General features: G+C 51.0%; 1 protein-coding gene across 1 annotated transcript; it reads right to left on the reverse strand.

Moving 5' to 3' along the window:
- Window positions 1-411: 411 nt before the first annotated feature.
- Window positions 412-5,528, reverse strand: LOC309683181 (tektin-3-like; the record flags this gene model as incomplete). Its single annotated transcript, XM_082497382.1, has 7 exons — window positions 412-628; window positions 1,722-1,876; window positions 2,704-2,926; window positions 3,415-3,558; window positions 3,808-3,878; window positions 4,340-4,423; window positions 4,971-5,528. The coding sequence occupies 7 exons, from the start codon at window positions 5,526-5,528 to the stop codon at window positions 412-414; spliced, it is 1,452 nt and encodes a 483-aa protein (XP_082353508.1).
- Between the last annotated feature and the right edge of the window lie 18,817 nt (window positions 5,529-24,345).

Genomic DNA, 24,345 nt, shown 5'->3' on the forward strand with positions numbered 1-24,345 from the left:
CGCTGCAGGACACCTGAAGTCTTCCAGCGATGAGGAAAGAAGGAAACACCAAGGAATGAAAGGGTGTTCCTCTAAGAAGGTGATAAGAAGGTGCCTCAAAAGGAGGCAGACACGACAGTTCTTCTCCTAAAATCACGGACTGAGAGGGTAGGACCGAATCCCCGTGGGTGGATTTACTCTTAGTCACATACAAAGTATTTTCAGTGACTTTCTGGCACACCATGAAAGTACAGTGGAAAGAGAAAAACCAAAGGCAAAAAAAATACCGGTAGACCGTATAACACACAAACAGATCATTTAATTTCTACTCATGGCTTTCAGCAGGAAGTGAAACTCTAATCAAGTATTTCCAAAGCATCTTAGCCAAACTGGGAATCCCTCCCACAACAGATTCAGTGAGTTCAGCTGAGCCTAAATGGAACCCAGCAGCCGCACAGTGCTGGGAAAGGTCTTGCGCATGCCCATGCACTTCTCCTCATCAATGAAGAGTGTGTTGGCTTTGACGGCCAGGTCATGCTGCAAGACCGACTTGGTATGAACCAGCATTTGCAGGGTGTCCTCGGTGTCTCTCAGGCGCTGCTGGAGGCTCTGGACCGTCTCGTTGATTTTGTGGACCTCGTTGACAAGGCTGGAAAACAGCAAGAAACCCTGGTTAACAGTGCCATCGTGGGGGTGGTTTCTAGCGTGGCATTGCTGAAGGGCCCCTTGGTCACAGGATTACCCCCTTCAGCGTGCTCAGACTAACTCAGACCCCCCGTTTCTGGCAGACGCATGGGAAAGCTGAGGGCAGAGTTCCTCCAGACCTCAGCGGGGAGGCATGGTTAAGTCTGCTCAAAGGCTTTGGCAATGCGCAGCCGCCTCTCCCAGAGCAGCTCGGGCCAGCAAGAAGAGGGATGAGCAGGTGTGGTTTCCTGTTCCTGCTTGGTTTGGGGGGTTTGTTGGCTCCCCCTCCTGGATTTCCCTGTGCAGGCATCCTCCCCATGCCCACAGATGCACACAAAGAAAACAGGACATCTGGGAGAGGCTAAAAGTGAATGTGAAACAAGGGGAGGATGGAAAAAACCCTTGTTGTACGAGATGCTGCAAAGGCTGTGGGGCTGGGTTTCAATTGCTCTGAAAAGGCTTCAGCTGGAGTCTTGCCCAACGGGCTCCCAGGAGGGGTGAACTTTGGGGTGCCTCAGAGGGGGTGCTGCTGGGCGCTCAGGCCAGCCTACTCCTCCACAGCTCCTCGGCGTGCAATCCCAAACAGACCACTGTGTCCTTGAAAGGATTTCCAGTGTCCTCGGAGAAGGTGAGGACAGCCCTTTCTGCTTCTCCATAGGGGGCACCCTTCCTTGCAGTTCCCCAAAAGGAAGGGCCTAAGGGATCTCAGCGCGATCCTGTTGGAGAGTAAAGGGCTCGTCCTTCAAAACTGAGCACATCCAACTGCCGGGAAGCAGGCTGGAGAGAAGATGGGGCTTACCCAAGCGGGAAGAATCCATCCCCTCATGGGGTGCCATCAGGCTATACCCGGCCATGGTGTACAGCCTCCTTTGTGGGCGCAGAGCTCTCCCAGCACCCAAAGGCTGCAATACCTGCTCATTGCTTTTGATTATAGCAGTGCGCTTATGGAAGGACTGTTGAAAGAAAAGCCCATGCTTAATTTTTCATGCAGTGCTACCCCCGGGTGCTACCAGCCGTAACTCCTCAAGGAGCCCACCAGACCCACACTTCTGCCTTACCGCAGCTGGGCAGTGTCCCGGCACAGCTCCACGTTTGGTCTGCGTGTGCGCTCGTCCAGCCGGCTCTGAGCCACTTTTAAGGGAGGCCCTTGGTCCCTAATGGCCTTTTGGATGGCTTCCATGGTCTTCTCCACCTGGAAGATTTCCTGCAGCGTCTGGCGTAAAAAAGAAACCCATGCACAAATTAAAAAGTATCTTCTCAAGTGACAACATAATTACCCTTTCCTCTTGTCCATCTGCAGAACAATACAAGTTCAATAAGCAGACCCTGGGCTCAGACCCCTGTCATTCTGCTACACATCAAGGCGCAGAGCCAAGAGTAATTTTTCTTCAGGGAAAAACCTCTCTTGGCTCTTGCTGTCACATCAGAGGAGGTTTTGGAGCACTGATGGACCTATTGAATTCCCAGCTTCCCAAAATTACCGCTTGCTGGAACTAATCATCCATCAACAGTAACTCAGAGAGGGAAGGTTCTTCATGGATCCTCACTGAAAGACGTGGCATCAGCTCGCAGTGCTGCAAGCCCCGTCTTCCCTCAGTTACTCAATACAGTGTCGGGCCCGTTTCAGGAAGCTTTCTATGAGACCCACAGCTCTGAGGCAGGTGTCCATCACTGATTTCCACTGACTCTGCTTGGCAAAGCAAATACACGCATGCCCATGCAGCAGCCCCAGAGCATGGAGAGTGAAAGCACGTCCTTGGAGGAGAAGCAAGCCTGCAACCCCCCCAGCAGGCAGCCCAGCAGAGGCCCAGCAAGGCCGTTCTGGAGGGCAGCCAGCGCTTCTGAAGGAACTACCAGGAGATGCAACCAGCATTGGCATTTTCTGCTGGCAATCCCTGTGCTCCCAGGCTGCCAGTGAGGATGCCCTAGCAAAAACAGATCCCTTGAGATGAAATTACGGTGCCAACTCCTAAGGGTCCCACCTCAGGGGTGTCACTAGGAAGTGACAGTGACACACCGAAAGGGAGGGGTTCCGACTACCTTGGCCAGGTGGGTCCGGATCTTGCTCTTGGCATCGGCTGTCTCGCTGATGCGTTTGGTGAAGGCGATGTTCACCCTGTTGAACTGGCTCCGCATCTCGTTTGCCACCACCACCAGCAGGTTCTCGATGTTGTCCCGCAGCTTGGAGGAGGCCGCCCGTTGGCTCTGTGAGCGGAGGATGTTGTCGTCTGTGATCTTGGCCCAAGAGTCCGGCACCGAGATCCTTCAGGAGGTGAGGGGGAAGAAGAGGCCCCGGTAAGCCCGTAGTGCTGAAGCTGGACGTGGGCAGGCATGAAGCCTGCCTGGGAGCAGCACTGATTAAATATATCTGAAATCTCTGTCTTTAATTTGAGCATAGGTTGTGGTTTAACTCTGGCCAGCAGCTAGGACCACACAGCCACTCTCAATGGAGGGGAAAGAGAAAGAACAGGACTCACGGGTGGAGATAGAGACAGTTTAATAGAACAACAACAGAAAATAGGAATGAGAAGAAGAGTATGAGTAAGGGTAAGTATAAAGTTAAGGTTAACAATAACAATAACAGTAAGAATAACAATAAGCAGAGAGAAACGGTCCCACTCAGGCAGCTGTCTCCAGGCGGGATGGACGTGCCTTGACAGTGGGCTGGGGACAAGCAGCTCCCTGCCAGGGAGAGGCACCGTGCATCCCGGGCACAGCTTGCTGCTGGCGTGCCACCCAGCGTGCACTCACGTGGCATCGACCCGCTCCACCGCTGGGTAGTAGCTGATGCCGTGGGAGGTGCTCCTCAGGTGGTGACACTTGTCATCGATGCGGTGGGCCGCCTGCTTGTGGGCCAGGTCCCTCTCCAGCTCGTGCTGGGCCACCCTGTTGGACCTTCAACATGCAAACAACAGCCATCGCTGGGGATGTTCAGGTGGAAGGGCTTCCTCCTCGCTCCAGTTCCCCGCAGCTCCCTCCCACGCAGCTCTGTCCTCCCATGAGCATCACTGCCCACTTCCCGGGGAGCCCGCCTGGCTTTTCCATCTGCAGGGTGTGGGGAGAGGTCGGGGTCTGCTGGGGGTCCACATCACAACTGCAAATGCACATCAGCCCTACGGCATGACATAAGGAGCTCCTCCTTACGCGAGCTGGGCTTTGGCTTCATCCAGGTACCGCTGCATCTTCTCCTGGCACGACCTGATGACATTGACTTCCTGGGTAAAGGACACATGGCCCCATCATCAGTGTCTGTACTCAGTTGTCCTGATGCCACTCGTCCCCTAAGACCTCCCCAACCCTGCACACAGCAAGAACTTGCCTGCTTGTCTTTCTGCCCAGAGTAAACAGGCAGGGAGTGGAGAAAGTGCCCCCAAACTGCGTGCATGTCTTTAGTGCAATACTCCCTGAAGAGGGACACAGAACCCCCACACGCTACACAAACACGCAGCTGCTCTTCAGCTATTCCTTCCTCTGTACGGCCAAGTCATACCCACACGGCGTGGGCATGCTGCTGCCTGGGGGAACCCCATCCCCTGGCCCAGCAGGTTTTGGGGGGTTGAAGAGCTGAGCACCTCCCCAGCGGTAAGGAGCCAGGTAGGGAAGAAGGCTGCAAAGCCTCTGTAGGGCAGTTTAGGTAAAACTGGCTTTAATACATGATCTGGGTGGCCCAACTTACCGTGAAGAGCTGTTTCTCCACATCATCATGGACGAGGTCAATGCCCATCCTCTTCTCCCGCTGAAGCAAGCACTGCTGAGCGACCTGTTGGGGACATGCCATCACTGTCGGGTGCAGAGGCAGGATTCTCTATAGAGAGAGTCCCCATCTCAAGAAATGGAAGAAAAGAAATTCTAGGCGGGCACAGAGGGGACACCAGGGGAACAAAGTGCCCAGGGCGGCTGCTTCAGCTGACAACAAGCAACCGAACTGCACCATACGCATCAAATCAACATGAGGGAGCACACATGTCCCGGCTGCAACCAGAGCTGTGGCACAGGCACCTGTGTCAGCCTTGATGCTGACCTCCCCAGGGTGTTGTAGGAAGACATGGGCTTCTGTCTCCCAGTCCAGGAATTTGGATGTTCCGCCTACACAAATATTTGGTTAAGCAAATGGAGTTGTGATGAGCTCATAACGGGCTGATAGGGGATGCAGCAGATGGGAAGACATTGCAAACTTAACTTATGGTCTCTTCATAAAAACTCTCTAGGTCTTGCGGAGCTGCAGTGGAACTTAGTTAGACATTTGAATGGCTGCAGTTGTTCCGGCAGTAGGCTACAGCTTGCAGCCCACTGGACAGAGTGCTTACCTGGAGAGGGGCCTCCGTCTCGGCCAAGGCTCTCTCCAGTCTCTTCTTCATGTCTGTGAGCGTGTTGGTCTCCCCGATCATCTCATCCAGCTCACGGCAGAGCTCCCCTTTCCAAAACTCAATAGCATTCACACGTCCTCCCAGGCTTTTGGTGCTTTCTGCTTGTGTTTTCTTTGTCTGCTGGTATTTATGCTCAATCATGCGGGTGGTATCAACTCTCAGAGCCTCCGCATTGTGCCGGGAAGTCTCTGACTCTTTGTACTTGGTCAGGTTGGACCTGTACCAGTCGTCAGGGGTGTAGCGGGTGAAGAGGGTTGTTCTGTTGGAAATGTAAGGGAGCTTCTCGCTGGTGGTCATCCCCTGGGAAGTTTTGGAAAAGGGAGCCAAAGCTGGTTTGATGGCATCTCTTTTAGAGTAGGTGCTGGGCATCCAGGGGAGGCTGGAGCTCTGAGGCAACGGGTAGTACGGGAAACGGTCTTTATAGCTGGCAGTCATGGTGTTGATGGCAGGCAGAACCTTGGCACGTCTTGCCGTTAAGGGAAAGCCGACAGCCTCCATTCCTGACCACTGCTCTTCAAGTACTTGTCCTGCACAGAGGAGGAGATAGAAGACAACTTCCCTCAGTCAGCTCCTGCACTTGCCTTCCTTCTTACAGCAACACATGCAGCTTCTAACACAAACAGCAACGCACACAGCACCCACAGGTCACCTGTACAGGCCTAAAACTCTTGAAAGCAAATGCCTTCTCACAGCACCCCAAGCATTTGTATCTGGAAAGGGATTTGAATTTGTTGTTAGTATCTAGCCTCAAGTATTGAAATGCGGAGAAAAGCAAAGCATGGCTGCTCAGGAGAATGACAGATATTAGCCTTCATTCTCCTCAAATCTGTCAATCCCGTGAAAGTGTAGCTGGTGATTGTCTTCTGTTCATTGGCTTCTTTGGTTGGCGTATGTGCTGATCTTCTAGTACTCCAGATGTCCTTTTCTCTTTCAAAGTGCCCTTTCCAGCCCCGATAGCTGCACCCCTTTGGACCAACCCAGTGTGATTGGTGGGTCAGGGACTCAATCCTCACCCCCCACCTTCACTTGCATTGATGCTTTGCAGATCTATATCCAAATTTGACCCCCCTCCAGCTATTTCAGTCTCAAGAGAACAGCCCTCTCTTGACTTGCAAAGGAAGAAAAATGCCTACGCCTCACCTGACGTAAAATCGATGCACTTGGAAAGGAGAAATCCCAGACAGTCTTTTCAGAGGGGTGTGTAAACAGCAGCCTTGCAGGAGCCCTAGGAGGAATGGCCACACGTGAAGATTTTGCTACCGAGAACTGCATACGGCATTGTGGGTGCTACTGCTCTTTTCAGATTCAGGGTATCAGTCAGTTGTTGTCAGAAACATCATGCAGAGGGCCAGCAAATGTCCCTAACACACCGCATCTGAGGCCAAACCCTCAGGAGGCGACTCAGGAGGTACCCCATCCCCTCCCCACAGCTCCCAGCCTGGCTCAGAGCCCAGTGAAAGGTGAGGACACTGGTGTGCTGCAACAAGATGCCTGGGTGGGAGTGGGGTTTGACACAAAGCATGTGCTCAATCCCATCTGTTACAGCGTGAAAGCCACTTGAGTCCTTCAAAAATGGGAAGTTTGCATAAAAAAACCTTTCCCATAATGGTACATACTCACCCGAAACCTCCAGAGGCTTGGGAGTGCCCGGGAGGGCGGCTACTCCCTGCTGTGCTGTGGGGTTCGGTGGCAGCACTGCCAGACACTGCAGCGTCCCCAGTGCCCTGTGTGACACAGAACCAGGGCAGCGTTGCCAGGGGCGCAGGGCGCTCAGGGACCGGGTTCTGCCCGGGCAGCTCCCTGCAGCCGCTATGGCAACCTGATGCAGCCCTTTGGTGCCCGGTGCTCTTGATGGGCAACCCGAGGCCACCCGTGGGCAGCTCAGTGCAGACTCTGGGCAACCAGACTGCCTTTGCTGGGACAATTGATCCCGTCCCTGGACAGCTCCCGCTGCCATCCATGGGCAACCCAGTACAGCCTTTGGGCGTCTGCTCCGGCCAATCAAGGGGACTTGTCTCCAACTTTTGATAACACCCATCAGGCCAACTGTCAGCACCCCTGTGCCCCATTGTCCCCAGAAGAAACATTTTCATTTCCTTCATGTTACCACTTGAGGTTAACTGTGAGCTATGTATATGGCTCATCAAATACTCAGGCTGATACAGCTGTCTTCTCATTGCCGCCTTTGGTTTCCTCCCGTTTTCCCAGCTATTGCAGCTGCGCACTGAGACCGGACCAAATGTTTTACAGCTTCTCAGGAGTGCACTGACACCCTGCCCCACCGCTCCTCCTTTCTGTGCACACGTACACACGGAGCCGGCCTCCATGAGAAAGCAATGCCTCTGCTGCCAAAGATCTGAGATAGAGAAGAACTCCAACTGTTTTCTGTATACAAAGGTTAGCACACTTTGATTTCACTTTAAATACATGTCTTGCTTTAGTCGGGTTAAAATCGACTTCATGGCACCGGGAAACCAGTCAAATTCACAAGCTACGGGACTGTCGTGGTTTAGGCCAAAATCCACTACTGGGGACCTGTGGCACCCCAGATGGCACCGACAGATGCTCCCCTCTACCCTTCTTCAAAGAGAGAGGCAGAGGAGGAAAAAGAGACTTATGAGTTTAGAAGGAACTAAAGTACTTTAATGAAGTATTAATAATAAAAGAAAAGAAAAAATGAAAAATAGACACAAAACCCTATCAAGCTCCCGAGATGACAATGACGTCACCGGCTGGCACTGGGGCAGTCCCAGGCTGGACGCAGTGACGGACGGGAACTGGATTCCGGATCTGGATTCAGGATCGGGATCACAGGCAGATGAACAGAGTCCTCCTCAGACGTCGGCCGTTGAAGGAAGAGCTGACCCTTTGATCCCTCAGCTTTTATACTGAGCATGAGGCAGATGGGATGGAATACCCTGTTGGTGAGTTTTGGGTCACCTGTCCTGTCCGCTCCTCCCTGCAGGTGGGACTCCACTATGCTTTTCCGCTTCCGACCCTCCAACGGGGCAAATAACAAAGTTGGTTGGCCTTGGGGGTTATAGCAATAAGTATAAGCAGGAGCCTCTCTGCATACCATGTCTGGGCATCAGCTACAAACAAGTGGTCTTATCACTCTGAGAGAGTGAACGCTGTCTGCACAATATGCAGTTAATTTCAGTAGTTAGAAGAGGCCCAGCTAACAAGCGAAGTTACTGAACAAAATTGGTTCTGTTTTACCTCAAACCAGGACATTCCACCCCTTATTCCATACCATTTGCATCTTGCTCAGGTTACTATTACTTTTATCTATCAAATTTACACACTCACAGATTATATATATGAGATGGATACATGCAGGTCACTCATCTATGGTTTACATTTATCTACAAAAGTTATATGCAAAAGTCCGTTTAGTTCATGATTGCAGGATCTCATCTCAGGGCAGGAAAGATGGTACGAAATTCACTCTGGTTTGTGCCCACGGATAGCATGTTCATCTTGAAGAGCTTGCTGGATGCCACTTGATGAAGCTATCTCAGGTTTCATCACCTCTCTATTATCCTGAAAAGCACGTATGGAACACTGTTAGTATTATGTAGTGATCAGCATCATACTGCTCAGGATTGAGTATTCTCACCAAGGGTTAAATTCCCTTGAGGTACACATTGACCTTCTCCATCCTTCAGCATCACCCACCAAGTACATCCAGGTCCTTGAGCAAAAACAGTCCCACGAATGGGTTTGCTTTTGCCTGAAGCAGGAAAAACCCAAACAGCTTTCCCTAACAAATTCCTTCCATGCACCACAGGGACTTTATCCCCTTCTACAGTATGTAAAAGGTCTGATTGAGCAGGACCAGCTCGATTGATGGATCCCCTGGTGTTAACTAGCCGGGTAGCTTGCTCTAAATGCTTGTCCCAATTTTTAAAAGTTCCACCCCTCCTATTACTTTTAGGGTGGTTTTTAACAGTCCATTGTATCGCTCAATCTTCCCAGAAGCTGGTGCATGATAGGGGATAGGATATATCCACTCTACGCCATCTTCTTTTGCCCAATTACTTATAAGATTGTTTTCAAAATGAGTCCCGTTGTCTGACTCAATTCTTTCTGGGCCGCCATGTCGCCACACGACTTGCTTTTCAAGGCCCAGGATAGTATTCCGGGCAGTGGCATGGGGTACGGCAGAGCTTTCCAACCATCCAGTGCTTGCTTCCACCATTGTAAGCACATAGCGCTTACCCTGGCGAGTTTGAGGGAGCGTGATGTAATCAGTTTGCCAAGCCTCCCCATACTTATATTTCAGCCACTGTCCCCCATACCACAAAGGTTTTAACCATTTAGCTTGCTTGATTTCGGCGCATGTTTCACAGTCGCGGATAACCTGCGCAATAGTGTCCATGGTTAAATCCACCCCTCGGTCATGGGCCCATTTATATGTTGCATCCCTTCCTTGATGACCGGAAGTGTCACGGGCCCACTGAGCTAAGAATAGTTCACCTTTATGTTCCCAGTCCAAGTCTGTCTGGAAAATTTGAGCAGCCTGATCCGCTTGTTGATTGTTTTGATGTTCCTCGGTGGCCCGACTCATGGGTACGTGGGCATCTACGTGATGTACCTTTACGACTAGGTTCGCTAGCCGCTCAGCAATGTCTTGCCACAGCTCAGCAGCCCAGACGGGTTTATCTCTGCGCTGCCAGTTGCTCTGCTTCCACTGCTTTACCCACCCCCACAGAGCATTTGCCACCATCCATGAGTCAGTATAGAGATAGAGTATTGGACACTTTTCTCGTTCAGCAACATCTAACGCCAGCTGGATGGCTTTTACCTCTGCAAATTGACTCGATTCACCTTGTCCTTCAGCAGCTTCCGTGACTTGTCGTGTAGGACTCCACACAGCAGCTTTCCACCTTCCATGTTTTCCTAGAATACGACAAGACCCATCAGTAAACAAGGCATACTGTTTCTCATTATCTGACAGTTCATTATATGGTGCCGCTTCCTCAGCACGTGTCACCACCTCCTCTAGTGCCTTCCCCAAGTCTTTGCCTTCGGGCCAATTTGTGATGACTTCTACGATTCCTGGGCCATCTGGCTTTCCTATTCGAGCTCACTGCGTGATTAAGGCAACCCACTTACTCCAGGTAGCATCGGCGGCATGATGAGTAGAAGGAACTTTACCCTTGAACATCCAGCCCAGTACTGGTAATCGGGGCGCCAGGAGGAGCTGTGCCTCAGTACCAATTACTTCTGAAGCAGCTCTAACTCCTTCATATGCTGCCAAGATTTCTTTCTCAGTTGGAGCATAGTTGGCCTCGGAGCCTTTATATCCTCCACTCCAGAATCCTAGGGGTCGACCTCGAGTCTCCCCTGGTGCTTTCTGCCAGAGGCTCCAGGTAGGGCCATTGTCCCCGGCTGCAGTGTAGAGCGCATTTCTAATGTCCCGTCCAGTTTGGACTGCTCCAAGGGCTACTGCATGCACAATCTCTTGTTTAATTTGCTCAAAGGCTTGTCATTGCTCAGGGCCCCACAGAAACTCATTTTTCTTTCGAGCCACTTCATAGAGAGGTTTCACAATCTGGCTATAACCTGGGATATGCATTCTCCAGAAACCCACAACACCTAAAAAGGCTTGTCTTTCCGTTTTGTTAGTAGGTGGGGACATAGATGTTATTCCGTTAATCATATCCGTTGGGATCTGGTGACGGCCATCTTGCCACTTAATTCCCAAGAACCGGAGTTCTCGTGCAGGTCCCTTGACCTTACCTCCTTTAATGGCAAAACCTGCTTTCAGAAGAATCTTAATTATTTTCCTACCTTTGTGGAAAACTTCTTCCACCAAATTACCCCACAGAATGATGTCATCGATGTATTGTAGGTGTTCTGGAGCTCCACCCTTCTCCAGTGCGGTCTGGATCAGTCCATGGCAAACAGTAGGGCAGTGTTTCCACCCCTGGGGCAGTCGATTCCAGGTGTACTGGACACCCCTCCAGGTGAAAGCAAACTGTGGCCTGCACTCTGCTGCTAAAGGAATAGAGAAAAAGGCATTAGCAATGACAATTGTAGCATACCATTGGGCTGCTTTTGACTCCAGTTCATACTGAAGTTGTAGCATGTCTGGCACAGCAGCACTCAGTGGTGGTGTGACTTCATTCAGGCCACGACAGTCTACTGTTAATCTCCAGTCCCCCGTCAGACTTTCGCACTGGCCATAGAGGGCTGTTAAAGGGTGAGCGAGTTTTGCTGATCACTCCTTGGCTCTCTAGCCGGCGAATCAGGGGATGGATGGGAATCAGGGAGTCTCGGTTGGTGCGATACTGTCGTCGATGCACCGTGGCAGTAGCAATTGGCACCTGCTGATCTTCAACCCTCAGCAGCCCCACAACAGAAGGGTCATCTGAAAGACCGGGTAAGGTAGACAGCTGTGTAACATCCTCAGTGTCTACAGCTGCTATACCAAAAGCCCACCGATACCCTTTTTGGTCTTTAAAACACCCTCTCTTGAGGTAGTCTATGCCAAGGATGCACGGAGCATCTGGACCAGTAACAATGGGGTGTTTCTCCCATTTATTCCCAGGTAGGCTCACTTCAGCCTCTAATACAGTCAGTTCTTGAGATCCGCCTGTCACTCCAGACATGGTGACAGTTTCTGCCCCTTTATGATTCAAGGGCAATAGGGTACACTGTGCACCAGTGTCCACCAGGGCTTTATACTTTTGTGGCTCTGATGTGCCAGGCCATCGAATCCACACAGTCCAATAAATTCGGTTGTCCCTCTCCTCCTCCTGGCCGGAGGCAGGGCACCTCTAACGTTGACCGTAGTACCTACGATTATCAGATCGGTTCCTACCTGGTCCGTAGGATCGCCTACCGTAGGTCAGAGCAGCCTTCCTCCTGTAAGAATCCTTTCTTCTATCTGCTTCATTTTGCAACTCAAGCACCCGTGCCTGTAGGGCTGACGTAGGTTCTTCATCCCGTTTCTTCATGTCTTCTCCATATTCACAGAGGCAAAACCACAGGATATCTCGTATCGGGTTTGATTTCTCTTGAGTCAGAGGGTGTTTTTTCTCTTGAGTAGGAGGGCGTTTCTTCTTAGCAGCTGCAACATGGGTCTGTGCAGGGAAAGAAGGAGTTTTTCCTCCACCTTGGTTAGTTTATCAAACAGTTTATCAGTTTGCTCAACTCATCGGTTTGCTCATCAGTTTGCAGAAGGAGAGAACTCAAGGGATAAGGGGGAGTGGAGTCAGATCCCTCCTCGGAGAGGCAAGCGAAACCCCTCACAGCCCCCCTCACCATCCCAATTGCCCTTGCATAATAGGTATGGGGCTTTGGAAATCGAGGACCAGGCGATTGAGGATGGAAAGGATGATCCCTCCAGTGAGATGCCCAGTGCTGGGCACCCACCCCCACGCCTCAGGACTTCCTCAACCAAGAAAGAAAGCAAGGTAATTGTAGTAGGTGACTCCCTTCTGAGGGGAACAGAGGGCCCTATCTGTAGACCGGAGCCATCCCACAGGGAAGTCAGCTGCCTGCCTGGCGCCAGAATTAAGGACATACGGAGAAAACTCCCTTCCCTGGTTAAGACATCAGCTTACTACCCACTACTGATATTTCAGGTAGGTGGTGATGAGGAAGGTACCAGAAGGAGGCAGTTGGCTTTCTGGGCTGTGAGCGCACATTGCCGCCTCATGCTAAGCAGGTTCCCACCAGCCAGCACCCCCAAGTCCTTCTCGGCGAGGCTGCTCTCAATCCATTCTCCACCCAGCCTGTATTTGTGCATGGGATTGCCCTGATCCACGTGCAGGACCTTGCACTTGGCCTTGTTGTACATCACGAGCTCGGCACGGGCCCGCCTCTCCAGCCTGTCCAGGTCCCTCTGGATGGCATCCCTTCCCTCCAGCGTGTCGACTGCAACACGCAGCTGGGTGCCATTGGCAAACTTGCCGAGGGTGCGCTCCATCCCAACACCCATGTCACCGGCAAAGACGCTAAACAGCGCCAGTCCCAATAGCGACGCCTGAAGAATGCCGCTCACCACTGGTCTCCACTTGGACATTGATCAGTTGACCGCAACTCTTTGAGTGCAGCCACCCAGCCAATTCCTTCTCCACTGAGTAGTCCATCCGTGGAACCCATGTCTCTCCAACTGGGAGATGTGAACGTTGTGTGTGACAGCGTCAAATCCTTTTCGGGTAGGTGATAGTTGCTCTTCCCTTATCCACCAACGCTGTAATGCTACATTCACCGGTCTGTTCTCTCAAGCACTAGAGAAAACGTGGGCCCATTGCTGAACCCCAAACAAGACGCAGTGCCCAGATGAGGCCTGATGGGTGCTGAGCAGAGGTGATCAGCCTTGCGCCCTCTGGCTAGGGGAGAAAAATTGGAAAAACTCCCTGCAAGAGAGCCAAGTGCTGCCCCTGACTCCCCGTGGGGGGAACCAGGGGAGCCCAAGAGGGCTGGCCAGCAGTGCTGAAGCGTGGGGAGAGACTGTGAGACTTTGCTTGCTGGCTTGTTTTTCTTGTCTTTGTTGGTTGCTTTGTGACCACGTGCACAGCAGGTTATAACTATACCATCAAATTAGAGGACAGCTTCTGATAGTGCAAGGCATTCGCTCTTTTTTCTATATGTTTCCCCATGCGGAAACGTATATCACGTTAGAACGTGAGGCAACATATGTTAGAATGTCAGACTCAAATAAAGAACCTGGGGATATAGAAACAGGTAGAGGCCATGCTTTGCTTCCAGACTCCCTATAGCACACTGTATTCATTTAGAAATGGAATGATTTTAACTCCTGAAGAGCAATGTGCCCCCTAAACCGCACTGTGAGTGAGGAGAAGTGCCATGCAATATGGTAAGTAATCTTATCCTTGAATTGTTTTGATCAAGTTGCATCACTGGTCTCCACGCAGAGTTTGTGAGCATTCCCTGGGGTATTCAGGGCATCCCAGATAAAATCCTCTGTTGTAAACAGGAGCAACAAATCTCAAAAATTTTGCAAAGTTCAAAGCAAGGCGGGGAGGAAGATTTTTATTTCAAAACAGAATTGATTTCACCCATTCCCGTGTATGGTGTCATAGGCGCATATTTCTCAGCAGCTGAACATGTCTTTCCACCCAGTCTGGAAAAGAATTCCTGGAGGTGAGGCAGAGGACGAGAGGCACAGCCTTTGGAGGCCTCTTCCCCTCTTTCTATTTGTCCTTAGGCGCTGGTTCTTCGATGTGCTGTGGGAGGAAGCAGGGGAGCCCAAAGGGCTGGCCAACAGTCCTGGAGTACGTGGACAGCCTGTGGGACGTTGTCCTGCAGCCTCCCAGGGAGGCATGGGACATTATCAAATGAACCCTCTTGCTGTATGTGCCTGGAGATATGTACCACGGCCACCGGAACCTGACAGGACCCTGGGAAGACACAGCCAAGACCTCACTGACTGGCATGAAACACTGACGCCGAGCACGGGACCAGAGGTGGCAGACGGAATGAGCAGTGGCGTTGCGGTAACCCCCGAGGCATTTGCTGGGTCCGCAGCACTGCCAGGGCAAGCGCCGTGGGCAAGGACAGCCCATTGCCATGTCCCCGAGGAAGGGACAGTGACATCACTGAGCGATGGGTTCTGGTTTTCCCTGGCCCTGCCAGGTTCGGGCAGCCGGGGCAGCCCACCATGTGCTGGAGCTGGAGGGCATCCATGCTCCTGGGGGGTGGGAGGGCAGCCCTGTTGCCTCCCGGTGAGGGTCTCCTGCACCCAGCCCAGCCCCCTCCGGAAGCCCTGCCACACACAATGTGGGCCAGCTCCCCAGCACCCCCACAGCTGCCCTTGCTGGGGATGCCGGCAGCTCCGCCTCTGCCCCCATTCCCATCCCAGAGGAGCAAGAAGAGCCGCAGGAGGAGCCAGAGGACACTGCGCCAGGTCCCTCCACTTCCAGCCAGGGCAGGGAACGCTCCCCTGGGGAGACACAGCGACCCGCAAAGAGGAGGGCTGGCAGCCCTGAGGACTCTTCACCACCCAGCAAGAGGCCAGCCCACCAGCAACGCTAGAAGAACGACCCAGGAGCTGCTGAAACCAGGGCTGGGCCATCATCTGGGGCATGTGCCAGCCCCCAGGAAGATCAGAAGCCTCTCCTTAGTAGTCTGGATGTAGTGATCAGAGAGAGGAATAAAGGCACGAAAGCTCCAGAAACAGTCTCCGTGTTCCTAACAATGCAGGTGGCGTTGCTATCCTCACCCGTGCTGTCTTTTCCCGGTGCTATACCCGCTGTTTCCTCTCTGTGTTCTTAGAAGAGCAGCACGGGGCTTCCCCCTCTGGTCTGGCACAACCTCGTTACCCTGCTTGGACTACCCCAGGGTAGTTACTCCCCTGTTACTCTCAGAGTGCATCTCTCCCCAGAGCACAGCCCCCTGGGTCTTGGCCCTCTGCTCTTGCAGGGCCCATTTCCCTTGAGCACAGTGCCATGGCACCCGGCCCCGTGCTCTTGCAGTGGCCCTACTTGAATTCCATCTCATGGATTTTTCTGGGTTGTTTTTTTTTTTTTTTCAAGTGAGTCTGCCAGTCTGAGGAAATGAAAATGCAAGTTTTCTAGTAGGGTATATTCAGACTACCCATGCATGTTTGATTAATTGTGATGAGTTGCTTTCTCTTACTATGGAATGGTAACAACAGTATTAGTTCATTTACTTATTTCAATGTGAAAATTGCATAAAGTTTTCAAGATAAATGGGAGACAAAGGCAGTCAAGTAAAGTAGGTCTAGAGACACTCATCTTTCTTTTTTTCTATTAGGAAATAACTGTTATGTGGTCACAAACCAGTTTGGGCTACTTGCCATCAGTGCTAAACATTGCAAACTCGATCACAGCTGATTATCACATCTCAGAATTTGGATCCAAGATCCCAGAGTGACCGAGGTTGGCAGAGACCTCCGGTCATTGCGTACTCCAACCCTCTGCTCAAGCAGGGTCACCTACAACAGGTTGCCCAGGACGTTGTGACTTTAAACTACTCTTTCGAGCTGTTCACTTTCAGTGGTAGACAACACAGACCTCCTGTGCCCTGAGGGCTGTTTCAAGTCTAATTTGTAGGTGGCCATTGGGTGTCACTGTTGCTGCTCTTCAGAGAGACCTGTTCCCCTCATTCTCAAAAGAGGAGGCCTGAGGATTAATTTGGGGAAAAGAGGAACTCGCATTGATTTCGAGGTCTGCTTTTTCCTTTTTGCAGCATGGAAAAGAGTAAGACAGAGAGACAAGACAGCACTGACCGATATCAGTAAAGGAGAAGAGCCACAGTAACTGAGATGTCGTTTCCATAGATAGTCTGCAAGGTCCGATCTGTATAGGTAAACGGAACTGCTCTGGGACGATATTGACAAAATTATGATAAAGTTTTCCATTAAGGAACAAATGTCCATTTAAGTTAAATCGAAAGTTGGTTTGATTGTTAAGGGAATAAAGGAGGACGCTGTCACGTTGCAGTTCTTAAAATAAAGACAGAGTTTGGCGTAAAAAAGAGATGCAGTGAAAATCCCCAAACTGTAAAGCAGCGGTAAACTTCCAACTCTGTACACGTTCATTAATGAAGGAGTGTTTGCCGTCCCCAACAAGCACAGCAAGTGGCCTGTGGACCTTGAAAGGCTGATCTATTTCATCCTGCTGTCAGAATTAAGTGTGGACTCGGCTTGCAAATAAGCCTCCGATACTACAACATAAGCACGTGGGCTTCCAATCCTTACCTTTAGGCTCATCTGTATTGGCAGGCTCTTCACCTGCTCAGAGGCACACTGACTTTCACAGGACTCGGTTCAACAATCTGTTTGTGTGGAAACGCCCCAGGTTCAAAATACATAGTGTAGGTCAGGAAGAATGCAATATCCTTTGCGCCTGAGAAATCAAATCAACTGTGTAGGCCATAAATATCTGTGAAACAGACACGAAGTGTTTCTAAAAATGGATGTGGTTCGACTGTGTTTAATGCACCTTGTGCTTAAGCATCTTTTGTCCGAAATAAGAACTTTCTATAGGAGCTTTTTTTCTTGCTAGGAGCAAACTTTTAGCAGAGAAGATCAACACTATAATTGTGTCCTGTGTTTTAGATCAAAGACTTGAAATTCGTGTATAACTAACATTATCCATTTGCAAGGTATTAAGTTGTTTGTAGGCTTCAGTGACCTGGCTTTTTCTGGATCATTTCTATTTTTAATGTTTTCCTCTTCCTTTCATTTTCCCTAGTCTTGCTTTTATTACCGACATACCTGTAGAAGCTTTTCTTGTTGCCCTTGACCTCTCTGGCAAGATTTAATTCTTTCAGGCCTTTAGCTTTCCTAACCTGGTCCCTGGCTGCTTGAAGGACCCTCTCCTGGATCTACTCTAGAAGGGCCTTCTCCTGGATCTCCTTCAGAACTCCCTCCCAAGCTGTCTTGGGACAGCTGGTCCTTGTCGTGAGCGACAGGGGAACGATCTGACTGCTTTCTCTTCTTCCTGGTTACTGGGGCAGCTTGTACCGATTTTGATGGAGATTGAGTAGTTTTGGTACTGCTCGTGTTATAAGTTGATCTCACAAAATTGACGTGAGACAGAGTCAATTAAAATTTGGAGTATTTATTAGCAAGCGGCAGCAAGCAAAACAGCGCTGGGCGGCCCGGGAGTCTCACTCCACCGACGGCGCGCACTCAATGCAGCGGCTTTCTCAAATATATATGGTACTTTTTACATAATCATAAGATCTCTTAATACGGCTATACATATGCATAACCTATCCCCGCTTCGTATTAAAATTAGCTTTAAGAAGTCATTTTCATAAACTCCTCCTAACTGCGCTTGCGCAATGCTTTGTGGTGGTGGTCGCTGAGGGTCTTGAGGATGAAGGCTGCAAATTCTTCTTCATCACTTCAAGTAACCTTTTGTCCCTGCGCAGACTCAGTTTTTCTTTTTGGTCTCTGTCCAGACTGCAGGGTTGGTTTCAGCCGCCTTTCAAGGCCTTCTTTTATTTGTTATCAGGAGCTGTCCTTGGCAATGCCTCAAGACTTCTTGCTTCGTCCATTTTTTATCAGGCCTGTCTTTTAGGTTATGAATTACTACTAGTTAATTAGTACTATATCTTTGACTTAGTCCCCCCCCTTTTTTCTAAAGAGTTAGTAAATTCTATAAGGATTCTTCATCTAACATTTTCTCAAAGTATTTATCTAAGTGCTATAGGTATCTCTAAAACTCTGGCAGTACTAAACGAACACCTTTAAAATTACACAAATTAACATCTTAAACACTAGTATTGCCAGTGGTCTTGGGGTGAAGGTTTCTTTCCTTCAAGTCTTTTCACAATTTATTATACATTGTCTACATAACTTGACCCTGCAGCTTAGTTTTGCCTGCACAATCATGCATATCTTGTTTACACAGTAAAATGTTGGCCATCTTGCCACTTCTTGTTAAGCAGTTGCCTTCTTGTGGAAATGTGAGTTTTTAGGTTTGTTGAACAAACGATACTGAGTTTATCACACTCGTAGTGGCTGGAGTAGCTTGTGCCGGGACAGGCGGCGGCGTGGCTTGTGCCGCTGCAGGGCGGGGGCAGGGCTTGCGCCGGGAAGGGCGGCGGAGGCGCCTGTGCCGTTGCGGTGTGTGTGGGGGGGGTCGGCTGCCGGTGGTACCGGTGCCGCTGCAGGCGGCGAAGGCGCCTGTGCCGTTGCGGTGTGTGTGTGGGGGGTCGGCTGCCGGTGGTACCGGTGCCGCTGCAGGCGGCGGAGGCGCCTGTGCCGTTGCGGTGTGTGTGTGGGGGGGGTCGGCTGCCGGTGGTACCGGTGCCGCTGCAGGCGGCGGAGGCGCCTGTGCCGTTGCGGTGTGCGTGTGGGGGGGGGTCGGCTGCCGGTGGTACCGGTGCCGCTGCAGGCGGCGGCGGCGCGGCGGTGCAGGCGCCTGTGCCGTTGCGGTGGGGGGGGCGGCTGCGGCCGGGCCGGGCGGGGCCGCGGTTTGCGCCGCTGCAGATCGCCGAGCGGCTGCGCGGGTCTGAGTGGCGGCAGCGCCCGGTCCCCCTACTGCTCTCCCTGCACCGGTGTTTCACATGAAACCACCCCTGCATCACATTCAGGAAAACTGACAACAAAAGCACGGTCTTAACAGGGCACCAATCCTTATCCTCCGAGCCCAGAAGGTTGCCGTGCCCCACCTCTGATGGTGTCACATTAGCATAATTATCAAAGGGCGAAGTAAACATTCCCCAGGTAGAACCGAAAGTATAATTAATCACAGAATCCATCACGAGAGGCCCGAGATATACAGGTAGAGCCCTTACCCAACTCATCGTGTTATACATCTGAATTGCGAACCACACCAAAACAGCACCTTTAAACCTTCGCATAAAAAGCCAAAGAATAAATGAACTTTGAAACACATTTGGCAGGTTAAACCAAGCTGACTGCATTAAGGTCGAACAAAGCTGCTTAAAGGCATGATACAAGATTTCGTCTAAGAATGACACGATGCAAGCTGTCTGTTCTAATCTCTGAGCAAGCTGGAACTCAAACTATTTGGGCAATTTATCACAGGTCTGATCGAGCACTGCTCGGGCCCCACGTTGGGCGCCAATTAATCTGTCGTGGTTTAGGCCAAAATCCACTACTGGGGACCTGAGGCACCCCAGATGGCACCGACAGGTGCTCCCCTCTACCCTTCTTCAAAGAGAGGCAGAGGAGGAAAAAGAGACTTATGAGTTTAGAAGGAACTAAAGTACTTTGATGAAATATTATTAATAATATAAAAATAAATAATGAAAAATATATACAAAACCGTATCAAGCTCCCGAGGTGACAATCACATCACCTGCTGGCACTGGGGCAGTCCCAGGCTGGACGCAGTGACAGACGGGAACTGGATTCTGGGTCTGGATTCAGGATCGGGATCACAGGCAGACAAACAGAGTCCTCCTCAAACGTCAGCCATTGAAGGAAGAGCTGACCCTTTGATCCCTCAGCTTTTATACTGAGCATGAGGCAGATGGGATGGAATACCCTGTTGGTGAGTTTTGGGTCACCTGTCCTGTCCGCTCTTCCCTGCAGGTGGGACTCCACTATGCTTTTCCATTTCTGACCCTCCAACGGGGCAAATAACAAAGTTGGTTGGCCTTGGGGGTTATAGCAATAAGTATAAACAGGAGCCTCTCTGCATACCATGTCTGGGCATCAGCTACAAACAATTGGTCTTATCACTCTGAGAGTGAACATTGTCTGCACAATATGCAGTTAATTTCAGTAGTTAGAAGAGGCCCAGCTAAGAAGTGAAGTTACTGAACAAAATTGTTTCTGTTTTACCTCAAACCAGGACAGTGACTCTCCAGCACGAAGTTCTCAACTACACCCAGTAGTAAGTGGTCCCCAAATCCCTCGTGCTCTGGGGACCACACCAAAGTCAGTAGACTACTCGCATGCTCTCCCTTTATGCAAGTAATTAAACTCCTTCCTTAATTTTGACTACAGCTCCAACAGCAGCAAATTCACTAAAATTACAAAACTACCACTCCCAGTTGTGCTAAGGCATGTCCAGTTTTGATAGACATGGGAGGAGACAGTTTGTCCCAAAGCCTCGACCATTTTAGCTCACCAAAAAAGAAACCATGGGTGCAAACGTGCGGCAGATACTAAGCAGGGGCGCCAATTTTCTGCACATCGGCCCAGGTCTGCCTAGTTATCGAAACTACTTAGTTCAAGTAGTACTTCTCTAAGTATCTCCCTGAGAATCTAACTACTTAGACACCTAAGCACAAAATTGACTGCCAAAAGCTGTCCATCTTTCTGTTGCAGCGCTACGTTCTTGCTGTCCGTTACTACAGGATTACACTGGCTCATAAGCTGCCCTTCTGAAAATACCCCGATCCAGATCTTTTATAGCATCCGTCATGAGTCTACACGTACCCATAACATTGCCAAGTCGCCGTTTTCATGCAACTTTTGAATATTGCTCTCTCTCCTTTAAGCACTCTACCTGCCTCTCATGGTTTGGGCCAAAACGGCCACAAGGCAAGTGACAGATGCTCCCCGCTCCCTCTCTTCAGTAAAAAAAAAAAGAGAGGCAGGAGAGAGAGAGAGAGAGAGAGACATACGAGTTTAGAAGGAACTAAACGGCTTTAATGAAATATTAATAGAAAAGTAAAAAGGAAATAATGAAATGTATAGAAAACCGTATCGAGCTCCCAGGATGACAGTCACCTCGCCAGCTGGCCCTGGGGAAGCCCCAGACTGGACTCAGTGACGGATGGGAACTGGATTCCGGAGCTGCATTCAGGATCGAGACCAAATGCACACGAACAGACAGAGTCCTCCTCAGGCGTCGACCATCGAAGAAAGAGGGCTGACCCTTTGATCCCTCAGCTTTTCTACTGCGCGTGAGGCAGATGGGATGGAATCCCCTGTTGGGCAATTTTGGGTCACCTGTCTAGTCCGCTCCTCCCCGCAGGTGCGACCCCTCTGCGCTTTTCCGCTTCCCACCCTCCAACGGGGCAAATAGCCACGTTATCTGCCCTTGGGTGTTATAGCCCTAATCTAAGCAAGAGCCTCTCTGCATACCATGCCTGGCATCAACTATCAACACAGGTCTCGTCACTCTGAGAGTGAACGGTTTCTGCATAATAGGCTGCTCACTGCAGTAGTTAGAAGAGGCTTAGCTAAAAAGTGAAGTGACTGAAGAGAGAATCGGTTCCGTTTTACTTCAAACAAGGACAGATGCTATTTGTCCCATGATGTCATTGGTGGAGTACATCATGTCTGTTAAAAAGACAGAAAACAGGAACGGTCTGGGTGGGGAAGGCCGGACAGGTTACCCCTTTTGTGGTGCAGGATATGTCATACGCGTTTCTGCCAGGGCGTCATAAGTTATCTTTTGCAGTTGGGCACACAGCACAAGTTCCCACAACTCCAGTAAGTTTAACTCTCTGAGGGAGAGGATGAGAGAGAAAAGAGACTTACACGTTTAAAAAAGAAATTAAATTACTTTAATGAAAACCTCAACCAAAAAAAAGAGAGAAACTAAAGACACATGCACACTATATCCACAACTGTATTAAGAGAGAAAAGATCCTTTTATTGTGAACATGGCGTGCGGGAGCCCAGGAGTCACAGGGGTTCAGGCACTAACAGGAAACAGGCACCTACAAGGACAGAGTCAGAAAACACTGGTAAAGCCCAAAGGCAGGACGAGACAGGACTTGGTTCCCCTTCCTTTGGGAAACACAGCCGGCAAGGAAGGGTTTCTAGCCCAGCTGGCATTGAGCAGGGGGTGGCTCTGGCGCCTTGTCTCCATGGGGAACGCCCTTTGAGACTGTGCGTCTGCAGGGATGCACAGTGCGCCTGTGCCACGCAGCAGGGCTCCATCGGGAGCCCCTGGGGAGCTGCCATGGACTTCTTCCCAAAGCCTGCACGGCACCATCCCTGGCCGACCCTTGCCAGCCCCTTGGACTGACTTAGCGCAGTTTAAGGAGTTGGGAAAGATGGGCAGCAGAGCCTGGGACTCACCTGGGCTTCTTCACCATCTGGACCTTTCTTCTTCTCTTCAGTCGCAGTCTTCTTCCTCTCTTCCTTCTTTTCTCTTCTTGTTTACATTCCATCTCCTCTTCCCAGGCCTCTGGTCTCTTCCTTTTGCTTTGGTTTTCGGTTTCCTGGAGGGAGCCTGCAAACCTTTCCATCCCACAGTGGATTGGAGAGGTAAAGCCAGGATCAACTGGATCAATCAGTTCTCCATTTAACCCAAGCTCACTCCTTTTACCTTTGTGCCTTTGAAAGGTTCTTTTGATCTTCTGCACATCGCAGGGACTCTGTCGTGGTCTCGGGGGCGGTTGGAGGAAAAGTGGTGGTTGCCTAAACCAGAAATGTTGGCGTTAGCAGGTGGCAAGGGATGCCCTGGAGGAGTAAGCAATTTTTTGGCAAATTGCTCCCTTAGCTCTCTAGAGAAGGTGCCTTGGGCTGGTTGGCATTAGCCCTTTCTTCCAAGGGCCTCACTTTCGAACACAACGTTCTCACAGGTGTGTGACACTCTGCTAATTTGCAGGGGCCATTCAGCAGACACCCTGCGGTCCCCTGCGGGCAAGAAAAGGCTTGCCCACTTCTTTCTCCTGCCGTTTCTTCTGCCCTCCCGAGACAGAACTCTGCAGATACCCCTTTGGTGCAACACCCCCTTCTGCGGTGGCAGGCTTTGCTTTTGGAGTCTGTCCTTCTGCAGGTATTTTGTAGGTATTTCCTTTGAATAAGCACATTCCTAACACATTGGAGAAACCACCTTTCCACTTTCACTTACACTGCCCTGTTCTGGGGGATAAAAAAAAACCATACAAAGCCACATGGCAATGAATGCTGGGAAGAGGCACAGCAGCTCCTTGGACTCATTAAGACATACCCTCCTCCACGAGACACATTGTTGCAGTGTTTGTGGACCTGCCATACCTCTGCTATTTCCAATCCTGCCTCCGTATCTGCCACTTCTACTTTCTTGAGGACTAGCAGAGAGGGTGGTGCCTCCAGGAAAGCTTTTGCCTGGTGCACCACGTCTGCTACCCCTGTACCTGGGGGAAGGGCAGCCCCCTCCTCCTCCTGCTGCTGCTGCTCCCTCCCGCTGCAAAGGAAAACAGAGTAAGAGCCCGTCAATGGAGACCACCAGCCCAGCGCTCCCAGAGCCTGCCCTGCCCTGCCCTGCCTGCAGCGTGGTGCGATGGGGCAGGACGGGCAGGGGGCCAGCAGCTGGAACCGCGGCTCTGGCTCAGCAGTTCCAGCTGGGATGCTCCTGAGAGCCGGCATGCCACCATGACAGCCCTGCCCAGCCCTTGCCCTGCCCTCCTCCTCCAAGCTGTGGGCAGCAGCAGAGGCTCCGTGTCCCCGCAGAACCAGGTCCAGCAGCCGCTGCCCAGCGGGTCCCCTTGCTCCTCCAGGTGATGTCCTCCCTTGGGCTGCCACACCTGCATAGGGACACTCAAGGGACAAGTGAGCATGGCTCCTCCCGGCTCTGGCTGAGGAGCAGAGGTCAATTTAGTTCTGGGGACGGAGTGAAGCAGGAAGCACCTTAAGCGCTCCGCAATGTCGAAGGGTACCAAGGGCTGAGCTCTCTCCTGCTGCAGCGTGATGGGCACAGAATTCCTCCGGGTGAAGGGCAGCAGCATCCTCAATTCTGCAGACGTGCCGCTTGCAGGAGGACAAAAGGCCCTCCCTGCCTTTCTTTCCAAAACTTACCTGAGCGGTGATGTCCTCCTTTATTGACAGATGGGGCAAGCAGCGGTGCTTGCTTGGGATCATCCTACAAGAATCAGAGAGCGGTTAGAGAGCAGCCTCGCAGCAGAAAGGGCCACTGGCAAGCTGCCAGGTGGCACCAGCAGCCTGAGA

Source organism: Vanellus vanellus (assembly GCF_965231255.1).
Source record: "Vanellus vanellus genome assembly, chromosome: Z".
In the NCBI taxonomy this organism is placed as follows: Eukaryota; Metazoa; Chordata; class Aves; order Charadriiformes; family Charadriidae; genus Vanellus; species Vanellus vanellus.